The 19,240-nt window shown below is 46.0% G+C and overlaps 1 protein-coding gene across 1 annotated transcript in view; it reads left to right on the top strand.

Moving 5' to 3' along the window:
* CFAP61 (cilia and flagella associated protein 61) overlaps positions 1-19,240 on the top strand; it is a 297,694-nt gene that overhangs the window by 195,823 nt on the left and 82,631 nt on the right. The window contains exon 20 of the mRNA XM_060253782.1: positions 16,554-16,846. Within this exon, the coding sequence (XP_060109765.1) occupies positions 16,554-16,846 (293 nt within the window). The remainder of the gene's footprint in view (positions 1-16,553; positions 16,847-19,240) is intronic.

Raw genomic sequence — 19,240 nt, 5'->3', positions numbered from 1 at the left:
CCCAGCATGTGTCCCACAGACCTCTGGGAGGAAGAGAGCCGAAAAGAACAGGAAAGCTTCCTCCTGGCCTTAAACAGCAAACATTTACACTGGGGAAGAATAGATTGCCCACCCCCTGCAATGTAGATGTATCAGCATCTGAGGCCACCTTGTGAAAAGCCCATCAGGAATGCATATGTTTGTCAAGACTCCCTCCATTTTGTTTTATTCCAGCTTGTTCCTTTTGGCATATGTATCTAATTCATATAATGCTATGCTTCTGCTTTGCTGTGCTGCCTTTGAAGCATCCCGTTGCTTGCGGCTTATCGGGAGGCAGGATGGCATGTCTGGGAATTGGCTAGTTACTAAGCAACCAAGGTCAAGAACTGGAGGAGACACAACCCAAGAAATGGTAACACCACCTAGGGTGATGAGAGCTTAGTAGAACCCTGCGCAAACCCCCGCTTTAGCTTGACGCGCTTTGGCTTGAATTCTAACGGTCAGGGCAAAGGTTTATAAGCACTAGGAATGGTGGGAAGGCCAGTTCCAACAAGGCGTGTGTATGCCCATGATGCTGGATTAAAGATCTTGAATTCTATTTGTTTTGTCCTTATCTCTGGGTCTGACATTTTGTCAGAACTTCTTTTACCCCGAAGTGGCCTAACCCCAGACCATGATGACTGGTGAACAGGACCGGGCTACGGGGACCACCAAAACCACTGAGGAGGAGGAACCCAAGCCTGACGAGCCGTGGGTTAGTCCGGCCACCATGACACTGCACCGAAGGGATTGGGGCTCCATGGATTTCCGGGAGAGTATTATCAGCGATCTGAGAGAGGACCCCTAACAACAACACGACTCTCGGGACTACAACAGTCTTACCACCCATGGGGGTTCCAAGGAGACGAAAGCGGAGGGGAGTACCCCCAGACAACCAGATTGGGGAATGATGCTGTGGAGTGGGTGCAGGAAGCCCTTGCCAGCCAGAGCAGCCGACTCCAAAAAGAGATGCAAGCCATGCACACCTTTGTGATCCAAGAGATGCAGAACCTTGCCTGGCAGGTGCGGGCGATAGGGGAGCGGGTCGCGGCCATGCTCCCCCTTCAACCAGTCCCAGTGGGGGGGGGGCAAGCAGCCCTTGATCCCCGCTGGAGGAGAACCCCCAGTGGAAAGAGAGCCGCCGGCTGTGGGCAAACTGGGCCCCCAACCTCAACCCAGACCAGAGGAACCGGTGGTGGTGCTGGGGGGGGGGCGAGTCAGCAAAGCAAGATTCGATGGGGACCTAGCAGAGCTGGCCTATTTCATCATATCTGTGCGGGGCCACCTCAGTGTCTGGGCTCGCAACTTCCCGATGGAACAGTCGCGGGTAGTATACATCGAGAGCTGCCTCTGAGGGGCAGCCGCCCAGTGGTATGTTACCCTGTTCAAAAGGCTATCCCCCGCGCTGAACTTGGCCACAGAACTCCTGAGGGCCCTGCAGTGTCACTTTGAAGACCCCTTGCAGGAGACCAATGCCATAGGAGCCCTGCACGACCTGAGGCAGGGCACCAGGTCAGTGCAAGACTACCTCAATGAGTTCAAGGCGCTGAATTCCAAGGTCCACCGATGGGACAACGGGGCCAGGATCGAACAGTTCAAAAGGGGCCTAAACTCCCACATCTACGGGGAGGCTCTCAAGTTGGGAGAACCACGAGACCTGGTCGGGTGGACCCAACTGGCTTGTGAAATAGAGGACCACAACAAGATGATCACCCTCCACAAAAAACAACAAGGGGGGGAGGGCAAAAGAAGCCTGGGAGAAAACACCCAGGCCCAGCTTGCCCAAGAGAGCCCCAGATCAGCTCTCCCGAGAGGAGCGCAACTGCAGAGCCAAAGCCAAGCTCTAAAGACTTTCTATCCCCTAGTTTGGTGGAAGCATTAGGATTAAAGACTGTACCCCTTTGAGAATCCCACGTGTTCGAACAGATGGACGGGAGTCTAATGACGGGGGAACCGTGTAGTACGGGGACGGAGGTATGCGCCCTGGGGTTGGGGGAACATTGGGATCCTCACACCTTTATCATCACCCCGGCTGCCAAATTCCAAGTCGTCCTCAGCCTGGAATTGCTAACCGCTCATGATCCGTTGGTCCAGTGAAGCGGGAGTGCGATCTACTTCCTGGACCTGGTGTGTGAGAGTCACTGGTGGAATAAATAGTGGGACCCGCACCCCCCCCCTTCCCAGTTGGAAAAGCTTTGTGTCACCAAGGTCGAAGTGCCTAGTTTACCCCCTGAAGACCAAGATCTACAAAAGGTGTTTGATGCCCAGGAGGCGGACGAGCTGCCCCCACACAGACCCAGTGACTGTGCCATCAAGCTAATGGAGAGGAAGCCACTGCCCAAAGCCAAAATGTACTCAATGAGTCAGGGGGAGAGGGAGGAGTTGCAGCGCTTTCTGGAGCTTAACCTACGCAGGGGAGGTTCATACGGCCCGCCAAGTCCCCTCATGCGGCCTCAGTGTTATTCAGAAAGAAAAAGGACGGCAGTTTACGGCTTTGCACTGACTTTCCCAGCTTGAATGCAATTTTCATGAGTAATGCATACCCTCTCTCCCTTATTTGGGACCTCCTAGGGGAGGTGTTCCGGGGGAAAATCTTCACCGAGCTTGATCTCTGAGATGCCTATTTCTGGGTATGCATCAAGGAAGGGGATGAGTGGAAAACTGCCTTTAACACCCCACTGGGCCAATATAAATACTTAGTCATGCCGTTCGGCCTTAAGGGGGCCCCAGGAGTGTTCATGAACTTAATCAGTGAAGTATTGCACAAATACCTGTATAAGGGCGTGGTCTGTTACCTAGATGATGTTTTGATATAATCTCAAGACCTGCCCTCACATGTTCATTTGGTGAGAGAGGTGCTACAGACCCTGTATGAACACAAACTGTTTGCCAAGCTGTCCAAGTGTGAATTCCACAAAACAGAACTCTATTGCCTGGGCTTCCACATCCCCACAGGGGGGCTGGGGATGGATCCAAATAAAATACAAGCCGTAGTAGCATGGTAACCCCCTCGAACCCGTAAACAGCTCCAGAGTTTCCTCGGGTTCGCAAATTTTTATAGGGCAAGAAGAACAAAATGGAATAAAACAAAATGGAGTGACTCTTGACATTCTACCCCCCTAGGGCTCCCTCCCCCCCGGGCTTATCAGGATGCTTGTTGTAAAAGTCCTTAATCAGGTCCTTGCAGTTCCTATCTTTGGAGCTGACCCATTCAGATTGACTTAACGGGAAATGAGTCCATTTGATAAGGTAAAACAGTTCACCACATTTGATCTTGGCATCAAGAATTTCTTGCACTTCGTGATGAGTCTGACCATGAACCAGAGTCGGGGGTGGTGGTTCCGTTTGGGGATGCCATGACAAGGGCCCAGGATCCTTCTTCAGGTAACTGGTGTGGAAACAAGGGTGGAGATGGTTAAGATTTTTTGGCAATTCCAATTCAACAGTCACTTTATTTATAATCCGTTTGATCGGGAAAGGCCCCAAATACTTCATCCCTAAATTTTTGCAGTTCTGTGCATTTGGCAAATGCTTGGTTGAAATAGACACTTTGTCCCCCATCGCTAAATCCCAAGGTTCAGAATGTTTTTTATCATATTGAGTCTTGTAAGCTTCTTGCTCCCTCTGCAATTATAGGGGTTCATCAACAACTTTGCTGAGGTTACCCTACCCCTCACAGAACTATTGAAAACCAAGGGGAAGGGACCGCAAGCCTCGAAGGGCAGTTCCAGTCTCCTGTGGACGGGAGAGTGTCAAAAAGGTGTTTGAGGAACTGAAGGCTCGTTTTACGTCCGAGCCCTGCCTGATGCACCCCAAAGAGAACAAAAGGTTTTTGGTGCAATGTGACGCGAGCGACGTCGCCCGTGCAGCTGTATTGCTCCAGGAGGGGCCAGATGGCCAACTGCACCCTTGCGTGTATTTGTCCCAAAAATTTAGCCCAACCAAGCGAAATTGGTCAGTGTGGGACAAGGAAGCCTCCGTCATAAAACTGGGGCTCCAAGTTCTGATTTTCCAATGGAATCTACATCAGCATGACTGACCAAGACAGGTCTTAGAAATGCAGAGGATACTGGAATTAAAGTGTTGAAGCAGACTGCATTCATATTGACAAAGACAAATTATCTGCAGGGAATTAGTAGGAACAAGGCTGAAAATAAAACATTACACGGCTAGAGTAGAAACACTTTGCATTATAGTACTGGCAGCCAGTGTTGTACACCATGGCATTGAATTCCACAAGTGAACTATGCTTTTGTTGGTTCTACACTCCAACTCCAATCCCACTCTCCCCAGCCACAGAACCTCCATCTTGGATGGGTTAAGTTTCAACCTGCTCTTCCTTAGCCAGCCCACCATGGCCTCCAGACTCTCGGTCAAAGATGATGGAACTGTGGCTGACTGGTTGCCCAACAGCAAATATAGCTGGGTGTCATCTGCATATTGATGACATCCCAGCCCAAAGCTCTGTACCAACTGGGCGAGTGGGTGCATATAGATGTTAAACAGCATCAGGGAAAGGAGTGCCCCTTGTGGAATCCCACAAAACAGGGGGTGTCTAGTGGGCACATCCTCCCCTTGCACGGCCATCCCACATATTCCCACATAGGCGAGGCAGTGACTTGACTGTATTGCATGCATACTTGACTGTATTGAATGCTGCTGTGAGATCTAACAACAACCCGCCTTGATACAGCTACATTTGGAGATCATCTGTTAGAGTGACAGGGACAGCCTCAGTCCCATGGCCAGGGTGGAAATGAGACTGGAATTGGTCTAGCGCCGATGTGTCCTCTAGAAAGCTCTGAAGTTGTGTGGCTACCACACTTTCTATTACCTTACCCAGAAACAGCATGTTGAAAACAGGGTGGTAGTTGACCGGATCTGAACGATCCATCAATGGCTTTTTAAAGAGCAGTATGACCACTGCTTCCTTGAGACCCTTTGGAAATGTCTCTGTCCCCAAGGACAGGTTGATTATTTCCTTCATGGGGTCCTGGATTCTCGTCACTAGCCTTAACCATCCATAAGGGGCATGGGTCAGGTAGGCAAGTGGTTGGCCTGACAGCACCCAAGACTCTGTCAACATCAGAAAAAGAAAGAAGATTGAAGGAGTCACAAACTGAACCCAAAGATGGCCAAGAGGCTTCAGTTCACTCACTGTATCAAGGTTCGCAGGAAAATCACAATGGAGCAACAGGACTTTATCTGCAAAAAAGCTCATAAACACCTCTGAACTAATAGCCAAATTCCCCAGGTGAAAATTTCATCCCACCAGATATGTTTAAGGTTTTTCAATCTTGATGGGCGCCTGTACTAGCCACTCTCTTTACTACTATTGACAAGACTGGAAGATTTCCTAGGGAATGGTCCTCCTCTATTGTGGTCCCAATCTATAAAAAGGATGATCGCTCCAATCCTGCAAATTATAGGCCGATAAGCTTGTTAGATGTTGCTGGAAAATTGTATGCCTAGACATCTTTTATCCAAATTGGAATCATGGGTCTTTGACAATGAATTGTTAGCACCATATCAAGCAGGATTCAGACAGGGTCATTCCACCCTGGACCATTGTATATTACTACAACACCTGGTTAACAAATACACAACTCGTCCCTTTAAAAAATTGTTTGTGGCATTTGTTGACCTTAAAGTGGCGTTTGATTCGATCTCGAGAACTTGCCTATGGGTAAAGCTAAGTAAATTGTGCATTGACCCAAGGCTTTTTGCACAGATAATAGGCCTGTACTCCAATACAAGCCTGAGGATCCGATTTGGTCCGTATAGCCAATTGTCCAGCCCAGTTAAAACAACAAAAGGTGTTCGCCAAGGGTGTATTTTGGCTCCCCTTTTTAATTTATATTTGAATGACATAGTAGATTTTCTGGCAGGTCCCCACTTTTTTCCAGTTAAAGTTGGTGAGAAATTTCTACTCTGCTATATGCAGATGACACCCTCTTAATTTCTCATACCTACATTGGTCTGAGATTATTGGGTCGCTTTAGCCAGTATTGCAAGGATATTACACATAAATTATGATAAACCAAGATTATGGTCTTTGCTCTGAGACCTAAATACTATAATTGGAAGATGGATGGGATACCACTTGAACAGGTTCCCTCTTTTAAATACCTAGGTGTCCTGTTCCACCACTCAGGCTCTCTGGCCCCTCATATTGATTCTGCTAACCATAATATTGAAAAGGCAATGATGGGGCTACTGAGATTTTATAAAGGAAGAGATGGATGCCTGGTTCGCCCAACTGTTGAGATATATCAAAGAAAATTATTACCGCAGCTGCTATATGGAGCGCCAGTGTGGGCCCCTGGTAATCTTCACCCTCTTGAAGTTTCCCAAAATAAATTTATGCGTAGGCTTCTTGCAGTTCCCCCTTCAACACCTTCGCCAATGACTAGACTGGAACTATCTCTACCTCGGATAACTACTTTAGCTTATAAAATAACTATCAACTTTTGGTTGAAGATTATTTTTCATATGGCACCGGAACTGTTAACCTTGGCATATGTGGAAATGAAGGATAGGTCTTGGCGCAGTTTTGTTCTGAATATAGTGGCCAAGCTTGGGTTTTCAGTTGATTTTTTGGGTTCTCTTGGGTATTCAAGCTGACATGGGAACTATAGGTGAATTGAAAATAGCTGTGATTTATAATCACTTATCTTTATTGTATCCAATATTTTCTTCATATTTTGTTACTTTAGCGAATCCCAAGCTTCGGAAAGCATTTACGAGGGCTCGCTTTGATTTATTACCTTTATTGGCCAATGAAGGTCACTTTAGGCAGATTCCTTATCGGAAAAGAGTTTGTATTTGTGACCAAACTTCTATTGAGGACCTTTCTCATGCCATGTTTTATTGCCCTGATTTTAACTCTGAACGGAATAGGTTTCTGGGTCTTATTCTGTTATCTCTTCTTGGGAATTCAAATCAGGAGAAACTAGTTATTTTTCCTATCTGATAGAGATAAATACACTACTTTTCAAGTCGCAAGGTTTGCGGCTGTTGTCATGGAAAAGAAAATTAAAACTGTGCCTCATTGATCGCTCTCTATTATCACTTTCAGTTCTTTTCTAGTGTAGTCCTGGTTAAATTTTGTTGATGTTTTAAATTTTAAATTTCGTCTGTAAAGGTTCTAAAAGTTTAGAATGTATAGATTTTTAGGTTTTAAAATTTTTATTGACATTTTATTTTAGATACTTTTAGGATTGTATGACCTCTTATCGCAGTATGGAATGAGGTACTGGATGTTGCGTTGTGTTTTCTCTTCGTTCCCTTTTATTTTATTGTTGTATTTGGTTGGTTGCTATGGCAATATTTTGCTAATGCAATACAGATATTGTATTGTAATAGCCAGATTTCAACCACCCTTGTCGTGAGGAATGTTAACAAATGAATTACCCCAAATAACTGGGCTTGGCATGAGCCTATGGATGCGATGAAGGCTGAGCAGAACTCCCTCTTTGCAGCCTTCACCACTATCTCATAGGATTTCATAAGCATCCTAATAGATGTTTGTGCCATCTTGTGCACCGCCTAACTCACTCTAGTAGTTGAAGCTCCCATTTCATCCTCCTGAGTTCCTCTGTATATCAGGGGGATGATTTCCCATGGGGGTGTAGAAGACATTAGGGTGCAATCTCCTCAATGGCTTCAGTGAGACAGGAATTCTAGTCTCACTTAAAGAGATGCAGGAGGACTGCGGATCCCACAGAGTATTTTGGAATCCAGTAGAGTGCATTAGTCTCCATGAGTGAGCAAAAACCAGCTCTCCATCTAGACAGGAAGGGGAATCTCCAGCTGCGCTCTGACCATGGCACCTCTTCTTTTGAGGTCAGATCCACACTCAACCCCATGCCAGAAATCAAATCCAATGCGTGGCCTGCTTGATGTGTGGGGCCCAAGACACATTGACGGAGTCCCAGCGTCACCATGGAAAACTTCAGTTCTGTGGCCTGAATGGAGGCAGCGGGTCTGTCTGCATGGACATTGAAGTCTCCCATGGATACTCTAAGGTTCACCTGGCTACTGCCTCCAAAAGGCAATCCAAAAACATGTTTGTAGGAATGCTATAGTAGCTTTGAAATGCAGAGCATAAATAACTTGACATAGCTACTGTACACCCTTTAATGTTCTTTCTGTTTAATGTAATTTTTGCAAGGCTAAAAGTTCAGGTCATGCCGAGGTCATGAAAGTTTCATATTCCCAATTGGAGGAAATGAATGAGGAGTCTCCGCAGTGGGGCATGAGTGTTTAATATTAAATGATAAATCCACTATAATGGGTTTTATTTGTGGTTCCTGCTCCTTCTCAGGCTAATATTATGTTTCTCACAGATATATCTTCATGCAGTAAAAGAGTTTTTGGGGAATTATGAGGCATCTGTCAGATGGATGTAGTTGATTTTGTAATGGTGGGCATATATAGTAATGCTTACAATAAACTGAAAACATAATTTCCTGAGGTCACCGAGAGAGCATTATTTCTCATAATCTAATGATTTTGTCCAGGCCATCCCATTGTTGTCAGATCTTAGAAGCTAGACAAGGCCGGTCCTGGTTAAGCTTGGATGGGAAGCCATCAAGGAAGTTCAGGATTGCTATGCAGAAACAGGCAATGGCAAACCACCTCTGTTCATCTCTTGGCTTGAAAAACTCTATGGGCAAGGATCCTTTTTCCTTCTGCTTCCCACCCAGTCGTTACTGCTTGACTCATTTGCTTAGGTAATGGTGTCATTTGTTCTCTAGCCCGTGCATACCCTGCTTGTGAGCTTGATATCACTGATCTGATCTTGTATGGAGGTTGTGGTGGGGCTGGCCTGCATGCCCCATTTCCATCCTGCCCTCTTGGGTTTTTAATTACACCTGGAGAGGCTTTCCTTCCACTCTTGGGTAACTCGCTGCCACCACCTGAGCTTGTGTCAGAATTACCAACCGGGAGTGTCAGGACTCCCAGCTTCCCTTCCATGTTCTGAGGCCTTGCTTCTGTGTCTCCTGCTGCCCAGCACCTGGTCACCATGGGGCAGTGTACTGCCTTGTGCACCCCTAGAGAAATGGCCACTTGCCAACTGCCAGCCTTCCCCCTGGTGCTCCTTATAAAATAGTGTGTCTGAAACAGCTGAGGTCTATGTGGTACAGAAAACCCCTTCCAGCATTCAAAGTTATAAAGTATTTCTTAAAAAGAAAGTGTGTATGAGTATACTTTTAGTACAGCACCAGATTGAGCAAGGAATACAAAAGAAATGGGTAAAAAACAAATCCTCTTTCCTTCTCTCCCTTCATACCCTACCAGATGTTAAAATAGGACAGCTTCTTTTGCTTTGGATGTTACAGATCTCTATAGAGCAGGAGTGGCCAAACTCAAACCTCTATAGAGCAGGAGTGGCTTGGGGGCCACATATGGGTCTTTCACACATATTGTGTGGGTCCCGGGAGTTGAGGAGGAACTTAATGCAGGCTTAATGCATCCTCTCAAGTAAGTATGTTTAGCATTGGGACCTCAGTCAGCCTTTGAGCACTGAAACCATAGGTAGGCAACGATTTCCACTATATGAAGCAGGGAAGGAGGGGGAAATAGGCAGGCTTGCAGGCTCTTCTCCACCACAGAGGAGACCTAGAGCAGGGAAAGAGAGTGCAAGAGCCAAGGGAGCCACTGGAAGGAGGGATGGAATTAAAGAGGGTGCATCATAGTAGTATTGATGTTACCATGGCTATCCACCTAGCTATCCTACAGTTCAGTCCAGTTTACCCATCAGAATATTATGGGGAACCAGGGCTTGAATTCAGCAGGAGCTCACAGGACCACAGCTCTTGAACCTCCAGCCAGGGGCTGCAATCAGGATATTCACATCACAGACAATCCAACGCAGAGGCAGATGTCTTGAGCAGGATCTTTCACCCCGCCCATAAATCCCACCCCGCCTGCTATCTGCAGGTTGTGTTCCAAAAGTGGGGCTTTCCCCAAGTAAATCTATTCACCACATGCCTGAACAGAAAGTGTTCCCAGTTTTGCTCCAGGGCATTCCCTGGGGGATACATTCCAGCTGACTTGGAATGGATGCCTGTTTTACGCATTCCCCTCTTTAGTATTGCTAACACCTGTCATTGCAAAAGTTCACAGAGAAACCACATAGAATCATAGAGTTGGAAGGGACCTCCGGGGTCATCTAGTCCAACCCCCTGCACAATGCAGGAAACTCACAAACACCTCCCCCTAAATTCACAGGATCTTCATTGCTGTCAGATGGCCATCTAGCCTCTGTTTAAAAACCTCCAAGGAAGGAGAGCCCACCACCTCCCATGGAAGCTTGTCCCACTGAGGAATCGCTCTAACGGTCAGGAAGTTCTTCCTAATGTTGAGATGGAAGCATTTCAACCCATTGGTTCTGGTCCTACCTTCTGGGGCCACAGAAAACAATTCCACACCATCCTCTATATGACAGCCCTTCAGGTACTTGAAGATGGTGATCCTATCACCTCTCTGCTGTCTCCTCTCCAGGCTAAACATCCCCAGCTCCTTCAACCTTTCTTGTGATCTTAGTGGCTCCCTTTTAGCCTTGACAGCCCTGCTTCCCCAGCCTCTGGAACTTAAGTCAGGGTGTTGATCACATTTCCCCAGAAAAGTCAGATTTGTTCGATGCCTTATTTCATCCCCACCTGCAGCTCCTTCTGCCTGACAGCATGGCTCATACAGCCACCCATGCCCGGTTGGACAGAGTACTCCAAGTTTTTGTAAGCCCTCTACCAGATGCTCCTACTGAACTAAGTTGCAACATTTTTGAGCTTGGGCAGCAAACCAGCAGCTTTAACCCTAGGGATTGCAACGTATCTGCTATTTTCAGTTCCTTCTAACTCTTAAAGAACAAGATCTAGCTAATGCCCACCTTAAAATTTTTCTCACAGCTATCTCTGCCTATCATGAGAATATTAATGGTTTCTCCCCCGCTTCCCGCTCCCCCGATCGCTGTTGACTGCCTGACTCCAAACGGTTCCTGAAGGGCTTAAATAATTTGTACCCCTTGTTGTTTCCCCTGTTCCCGAATGAAGTTTGTCATTGGTGCGGTCATGTTTAACCCATAAACCTTTTGAACCACAAGCAATGTGTGAGTTGTCCTTTTTCTCCTACAAGGTATCCTTTCTAGTTGCTCTCGCTTTGACCAGGCAAGTAGGTGAGCTCACGACCGTATGCACAGAGCCTCCTTTCTTTAAGATTCACACAGACCAAGTGGTTCTTCAACCCCACCTGGAGTGTCTTCCTAAGGTATTCTCCAAATTCCATCTCAATCAGGACATCACTTTACCTGTATTTTTTCTGTCCCCCACCTCTCCTGTGAATGGGCGCTTCACAGCCTGGACCTCAGGAGAGTGCTCTTTTTTATCTAGATAGGTCCAAACACTTCAGAAAGGACACTTCTCTTATTCTTTGCTTCCATGGTCCCCCGTAAGGATGGAGAGCCTCTGCGCAGATGCTGTCTTGCTGGATCTGCTCTGCCATCTGACTGGCCTATTCCTTGTCAAATTCCCAATGTCCCTTCAAGGACTTAGCACACCCCACAAGAGCTCAGGCTTCCTCAGCAGCATTCTGGTCTGGTCTCCCTCTCCTTAACATCTGCCAAGCAGCGACCAGGTATACTCCTTCAATGTATATGCAACATTATGCCATGGACATGGATGCTCAAAGGGACGCGGCAGTGGAGAAAGCAGTGCTACACTAAGTTTCACTAAGATACCCCATGTCCGCCACCGAGGTATGTCATCTCGCTATTCTCCCATGTGGAACTGCACAGAGGTCACAACGATGAAAAACAGGGGTTGCACTGACCTGTAACCTTGGTTCATCAAATGGCTTTCTGTGCAGGCACGCATACCTCCCTCTATCCCTGCTGTGGCTGTCTTAGGCTATCTCTTGGCAGCTGTGGAGAACTGTGGGGAGAGTGCTGGCTCCACCCGCATCACATGACTTTTGGGCAGGAAGCTCACTGTGCTGCTATGAGACAGCCAGCACTCTTGGGATACTAGAATATTCCTTTTCAGCTCTCTAGCTCCTCCCCGGTGGCTGGCCTGTGGAAACGCAGTCCCCATGTGTGCCTGCACAGAAGGCCACTCAATTAATCCCTGTTTTTCAAAAACTCCAGAGGGCACTCCTTCCCCCACCCCTTCCTCTATGCTGCTTTCCCATCTTTTCCAGCACAAAGAGGGGGTTGAGCACCCTTTCCTCAGTTTTCTCTTTGCTGCCATGGAGAGAGTTTCTTCTTTTTAAAACTATTCACAAGGAAAATTGCAGTCTTTAGACTTGCTTCTGCTTTTAGCCAATCATATTCAGTATGAAGAGAATTCAAAGCAACTAGCCTCAAACAACATGGCTCAGAAAGCTCTCTTTAAAAAACACACACATCTTGCAGGGTGAAAATTCTCCGTTTGGATAGCTGTTTTATATGCCTATTTTGCCTCAGTGAAGACCATGATGTCTCAAGGAGCTCAGTATGTAGACATTTCACTCCAAAACTAAGACATGATGGACTGAAATGTTTGAAAGTTGCTGTGTGCGGAAAAGCTTTGTCCAGCACTGCTAATGACAATCATCTAAGCACAACACCAAAACTGAATCCAGAGAGGCAGATCTGATCATTGTTGATCTGAGACTAGTTTCAGAGCCCTGAGCTCCAGCCACAATGCTGAAAAAGAAGTAATCCACTGCCACCCCAGCATCTCCCAGGAGAAGTACTTCAGAGCATTTCCCCCCAAAATGACTTCTAACAAGCACAGGCAGGTGGGTGGGTGAGGGGGGGGGGAATCAGAGTTGGAAGGGACCCCCAGGGTCATCTAGTCCAACCCCCTGCAAAATGTAGGAAATTCACAAATACCTCCCCCTAAATCCATAGGATCAGCATTGTTGTCAGATGGCTGTCTTGCCTTTGTTTATTATTATTATTATTATTATTATTATTATTATTATTATTATTATTATTATTAAAAACTTCCAAGGAAGGAGAGCCCACCATCATCCAAATCATCTTCTTCCTCTTGTCAGAAATTGATGGTTCCAGTACAGCCATCCCTTCTACACTTATCTGTAACTTTTGTTTATGTAGTGGTCACTTATGCAGTCCCACATCCCTCCCTCTTGCCCCACTGTGAGCTCTAATGATTTTAATAAGTAAGGCTTTTTCTCTCCAACAGCAGCGGTGAGGAAATGAGGGAAGGGTGCTTTCACCCTCCCTTTACTCTGGAAAAGGTGAGAAAGCAGCATGGAGGAGGGGGGGGAAGGAGTGCCCTCTAGGGTTTCTGAGGATTAAAATCTCTCAGTGGCTGGGTTTAAATCCCCAACCCTGCACCTGGAGTCAGCCTCTCCTTCAAGTGCCCCGGCCGGTTTCAATTTCCTCACAAATGCTATTAAGAAAGTTCTTGTTTATTCTTTTAAAAAGAGAATTCACCTCATAATACTGTAATAATGCTGTTTTACTATGTGCTTGCACATTTGAAATATGTATTTTTACTAAAACAATTGATTTTATTTGTTGTATGTAACAACTCTTAATATCTGAAAAGTATTGCTAAATCTATATGTTCCCCATCCCCCTTTTCCCTTCTGTACCCCACCTTTTACTTTCTGAAAATTAAAAATATGTTACTTACAATTGTACAGGAAATAAGTTTATGCAGCAGTCAGTTCAGGAAGTGCTAATTCTGAAGCAGAATCAATCCAGGACTTCTCATGGAAAGTGCTAGATTTGATTGTGCTCAAAGCCCTACAATGTTTCTTAGCATTCGTCTCAATTGAAGCTCTTACAAAATGGCACTGAAAGATAAGGAAGCTATCTGCTAGCTATCTGGAGAATTTGACAGTGGAATTTTGTGCGAATGCTGCTTTGCACTTGCTCAGCACTAGCAGCCATGAATAATATGATCCCAAAGGCCGTCTTGCTTGTTAGGAGATCTACATGAAAAATAATTATGAATTGTTGTTCTCCTAAAGGGAGCATTCTAATCATAAGTGAATGACCGAAATAGCCATTACGTCTAGTAGTATGAACTTTTTTGGAAACATGACATGGACATGGAGCAGAAGTCACTGGGAGTGTGTGTGTGGGGTGTGTGTGTGTGTGTGTAGATAGTTGTGAAGTTCCTGCACTGTGCTAGATGACCCTCAAGGCACCTTCCAACTCTATGATTCTATTAATGACACCAAAAGTGCATTCCTGCCAGTGTTCTACAATGAATCCCTCCCCAAAAGGAGGGGGAAATTACATAAATGGATAACCACAAAACAAACCCAAAAGATGTTGTAACCAAAATTACGAATACATTTTAGTAGATACAAACAGTAATGTTGTTATAAGAAAAAAATTAAATAGTCCAAAAGATACTTATAAAAAACCATTCAAGTAATAGCCCATTCCAAAAGAAATCAAAATCCAAAGAAAATCTGCTCAAAGTATCAAACTGTCCTTATAAGAAGGTATTCAAAAAAGATCCATTCAAAATATCAACATAGTCCTCATAAATTCCAGCAGATGATGAATGTAAGTATAAATTCAAACTGAATCCCATGTCCAATAGTAATATCCCTCCAAATTCCAGGTTGATGAACCTTCCAATTTTTCAAAAAGGATAAAGAAGTCTGTTCCCAGCAGTCTTGGTGACAAGCAGTTGACTTGAAACACTTGTTTCAACTAAAACTTCATTGAAGTCAGGACAAAATGTGCAAAGGAAAGGAATGGTCCCCTGTGCAAGCACCAGCCATTTCTGACTCTGGGGTGACATCGCATCACGATGTTTTCACGGCAGACTTTTTTACGGGGTGGTTTGCCATTGCCTTCCCCAGTCATCTACACTTGCTGGGTACACATTTTACCAACCTCAGAAGGATGGAAGGCTGAGTCAACCTTGAGCCGGCTACCTGAATCCAGCTTCCGCCGGAATCGAACTCAGGTCATGAGCAGAGAGTGCAGACCGCAGTACTACAGCTTTACCACTCTGCGCCACGGGGCTGATAGAAAACATACAAAAGGATTCCACAAAATTTTCCAAACCAAATTCACAAGTACCTCCCCCTAAGTTCACAGGATCACCAAACCAGTACTTCAGCATTCAATGTATGGATTCACTCTACAATTGCTGATGTATCAGTTTGGAAATTTGTAGAGTGAATGTGGATGTATTGGTTTGGCTCAAAAGAGAAATCCCAAAATATGGAAAGAGGTCAGAGCTAAGATCCATTTTCAAAACGGCATGGGGCAGTTTGCTGCTGTGCCCCCTCCTGCCCTTTAGTCTTTAAAGGGCTTTTTTGCCATTCCTTGTTGAGCTGAATTGTAGCTTTAGAGAGTGATCCAGTAGGGGAGTGGAAAGTGTGAGAGAAGGAGAGTTCTGGTCCACAGGAAAGTGTGAGAGAAGGAGAGTTCTGGTCCACAGGAAAGTGTGAGAGAAGGAGAGTTCTGGTCCACAGTTTTGTGCAGGTACAACAGAAGCAGGTGTGGGAGCAACAGCAGCATTATGCACAGCCTTTCCAGCTTTTCTTTGTCACATTTGCCAGCCACTGCTGCAATCACAGGGGTATGTTTTCATGCCTCCATGGTGTAGATGCAGCTTCAGTGTACCACTTGGCAAGGAACTACTGCCAACTCTCTTTCCTTGACAAGTTCCCCATTCCTTTCACCTGCCTGACACACGTATGTCCCATTCACAGGACTTTTTTTTTTCTGCCGGAGCCCACAGAAGCAGAGCTCTACCTGGGCTGGTCAGGGCTCCGACTGGCCCGACCCGCCACGCTGCAGCTGTGTGCTCCCAGGCCAAGCAATATGGCCTAGTATGCAAATGAGCTCCTCCTGTTTTTTGTACAAAAAAACCACTGCCCATTCATGTTTTATATTTTTAGATGTACACCTTAAAAAACCAAACAGCTTCACTTCAGCTCAAAGGTCCCATGTATGGTTTCCTTGGAAGGGGGGAGCCAACTTTCTGTTTCTTGGGATTCTCCTGCAGAGTATCTTAAGCTCCTAGTTGCCCTCCGTGTTCCTCTGCGGACTTCCTTATATCTTCTGGGAGGGAGATGGAAGAAACATGGTGGAAGGAGATAGAAAGGCTATAGGTTTCTTCTTGCTTTTCAGATTACAAGAATCTGTGTTATTCCCCCTCCTTCCATTTTCCTCCATCTCTTCTTCAGGTTCTTTTATTTGTATTTGAAAGTGCTCTAACCAGACAAAAGAGATGGGGGACTCATGGGTGGGAGGGGGGACATGATAAAAGAGTTTGTTCTGCAGTTTTTCAATCCAAAGGGCTTTTGGGGGGGCATAATAAATGTCCTACTTCTGTGTTAAGTGCTTGCTACTTTCTGGGATGTATTCTGCGGATTCTTCACTCAGTTATCTTAGCGACCGTTGCTAGGCAACATTGTTTGCCTCATAGCACCAGAGCAACAAGAGGGTCACAGATCAGCTTGGTATTATTATCTTTCAAGTTACACTAATAAGGGTTTTATGTGTCTTAAATTATTTCCCCCCCTCTCTTTTCTCCTCCTCTTCCCAGGGAATGTTATTGTTTATGGAAATAAAAGTGACGTTTACACCACTGTAGAAGCCCTCGTATCATTGGGAATTAGCGGCAGCCGAATACACCTCGTGCATCCACCGCTGCAGTTGAATGTCACCTCTATTAATAACAATGCAATAGAAAAAGCAGTTGATAAAGCGTTGTCCCAAGCTGGCGTGACTGTGCATTATGACTCTCTGCTGGCTCAGTGGAACGATGGCAGTGATCCGGATCCCATTGTGCATGCATCGTTCACTACTAAAACAAAGCCATTTAGACTGCAGTGCTCTGTAAGTATGCGTCTTCACTATGTTAAATCAGCCTGCTGCTCAAGCAAAGATCAGTACTGCATGATAGAACTATGGTGCTGAAAGAAATACGGGGTGCAATCTGGCGGCGGATTCGTCAGCACATGCCTCATCAAAATGAATTCGAGGTGTGCAAGAGCGCTCTCGTTGCATTGCCCCAGGATAGCCATTTTCTCCACTGCAATTTGGAAGATTATCTGCCCTTTGGTTGGGCTTATTGTTTAAAATCCAAATCAAAAATGTTTTAAGTTTCCTTGAGTTTTTAAATACCTTAACGATGTTGCCAAAATTCCTGATTTGCCTGGTTTCAAATACGAGTTTGCCTCATTGGTAATGCTTGGATATTTCGCTAAGCCAGTTGTTTCCCTAGGAAATTCTTTTTCAGTTCATAAAGTTAAACAAGATCCCATGCTGGTGCTTTTGGCAGTTTAAAAAAAAAAAATTAGATAGAGCTAAGCAAACATCTCCATGGGATGGTATTTGAGGATCCAGAGAATTTGGGTAGACCCAAGGAAATTCCACATGCATGGGGAAAAGGGGGCTGTGCAGCCCCCAATTTTGTCTGAGCTCCGTGAAGCTCCCCAAGCCACACACTCTATGTCTATTCCTCAAGGATGGTTACAACTAATCTCTCTCTCGGCTTGACTTCGCGAACGAAGATTTAAGAAAGGTGCAGTAGTCCACGTCTGCTGCAGGCTCGCTGGTGGCTGACAAGACCAATGCGGGCCAGGCAGGTCCGGCCACAGTGGCTGCAGGGAAAAGTCTGATTTGGGGTTGGTGCTGTAGCAGTGCGATTCTTCCTCAATCTCCTTTTGTCCTCAAGACCAGCTATGCGTGCGTTCTCAAAGGAAGAGACAGCCTGGTGGATGGTGTGCCTCCATGCTTTGCGATCTGAGGCTAGGTCAGACCACTGGTGATGGTTGATGCGACAGGTGCCAAGGGATTTCTTCAAGGAGTCCTTGTACCTTGTACCTCTTCTTTGGTGCCCCTCTATTTCGATGGCCGGTGGAAAGTTCGCCTACTTCACATACAAAAGTAGCGAGCATCCAAGTCCTAGTGCTGGAAGGCATCATCAGGAGAAGGCCTTGGCTTCTAAGCCCTGTTTGTTGGTCCTTCAGAGCAACTCATTTACTATAACAGGATAAGAACATAAGACAAGCCATATTGGATCAGGCCAATGGCCCATCCAGTCCAACATTCCGTGTCACACAGTGGCCAAAAAAACCAGGTGCCATCAGGAGGTCCATTAGTGGGGCCAGGACACTAGAAGCCCTCCCACTATTGCCCCTCCAAGGACCAAGAATACAGAGCATCACTGTCCCAGACAGAGAGTTCCATTCCTAAATATCAATATCAGTACTGTAATCCAATTTGGGAAACATTTGGGAATTCCAAATATATTCAGCTCCCTTGTACCCCTGGGGGCCATTAATGGCCAATCTCCAAGGTTTATTCAGTGGTCTGGGAGGGGAGAGGTTTGGGACAGAGGCACCAAATTTGCAATGTAGCTGATGTAGCATCTCCCCAAAAAGAACCCCCAAGTTTCAAAAAGGGGGTTGCAAGGACAGCACAACCAGTGCAATAGTACCCAGCAGCCCTGTGCCAATGTGGTAGTAGTGCAATGTTAACCCCGCAGAACTAGCAAATGTCATACCAGAGAATCACAGCAGGGTTTTAAAAAAATTGGCTGAAGCAATAAGTTGTTACCCACAGAGCGTAATGATCTTTCAGGGATATAGCAGAGGAAGTGGTCTGCAGATAAGTTGGTCCCAGACAGCTCAAGGCCTCTTAAGGTCATAACCAATACCTTGAATCTGATTCGATACTCTACTGGAAGCCAGTGTAGCTGGCACACCTTGGGTTGAATATGTGCTGACCGTGGTGTTCCTGTCAGGCCTTGCACCGCCACATTCTGGACCTATTGGAGTTTCCAGGTCAGACTCAGGGGTAGGCGAGCATAACACTAATTATAGTAGTCCAGCCTGGAGGTGACCATCACATGGATTACTGTGGCCAGGTCTGAACGAGACAGGAGGGGAGCCAGTTGCTAAGCTTGGCGGAGGTGGTAGAACACCACCTTGGCAATATGTGTGACCTGGTCCTCCATAGGGAGATATCTAGTGTCGCTCCTAAACTCTTCATAGACTGTGCTGATGTAAGGCGCACCCCATCAAGGCTGTTAATCTAACCTCTTTGATGGGTTCAGTCTGCTCTTTCTTATCCAGCCTACCATGGCCTCCAGTCTCTTGGCCAGGGATTGTGGGACAGTGGCTGACTTGTTGTCCAACAGCAAGTATAGCTGGGTGTCATCTGCATACTGATGACTCCCATGCCCATAACTCTGTGTCAGCTGGGCAAGAGGACACTTATAGATGT

Source organism: Heteronotia binoei, chromosome 14 (genome assembly GCF_032191835.1).
Source record: "Heteronotia binoei isolate CCM8104 ecotype False Entrance Well chromosome 14, APGP_CSIRO_Hbin_v1, whole genome shotgun sequence".
Taxonomy (NCBI): domain Eukaryota; kingdom Metazoa; phylum Chordata; class Lepidosauria; order Squamata; family Gekkonidae; genus Heteronotia; species Heteronotia binoei.
Note: the sequence above shows the minus strand (reverse complement) of the source record. Positions and strands in the feature narration are given on the sequence as shown.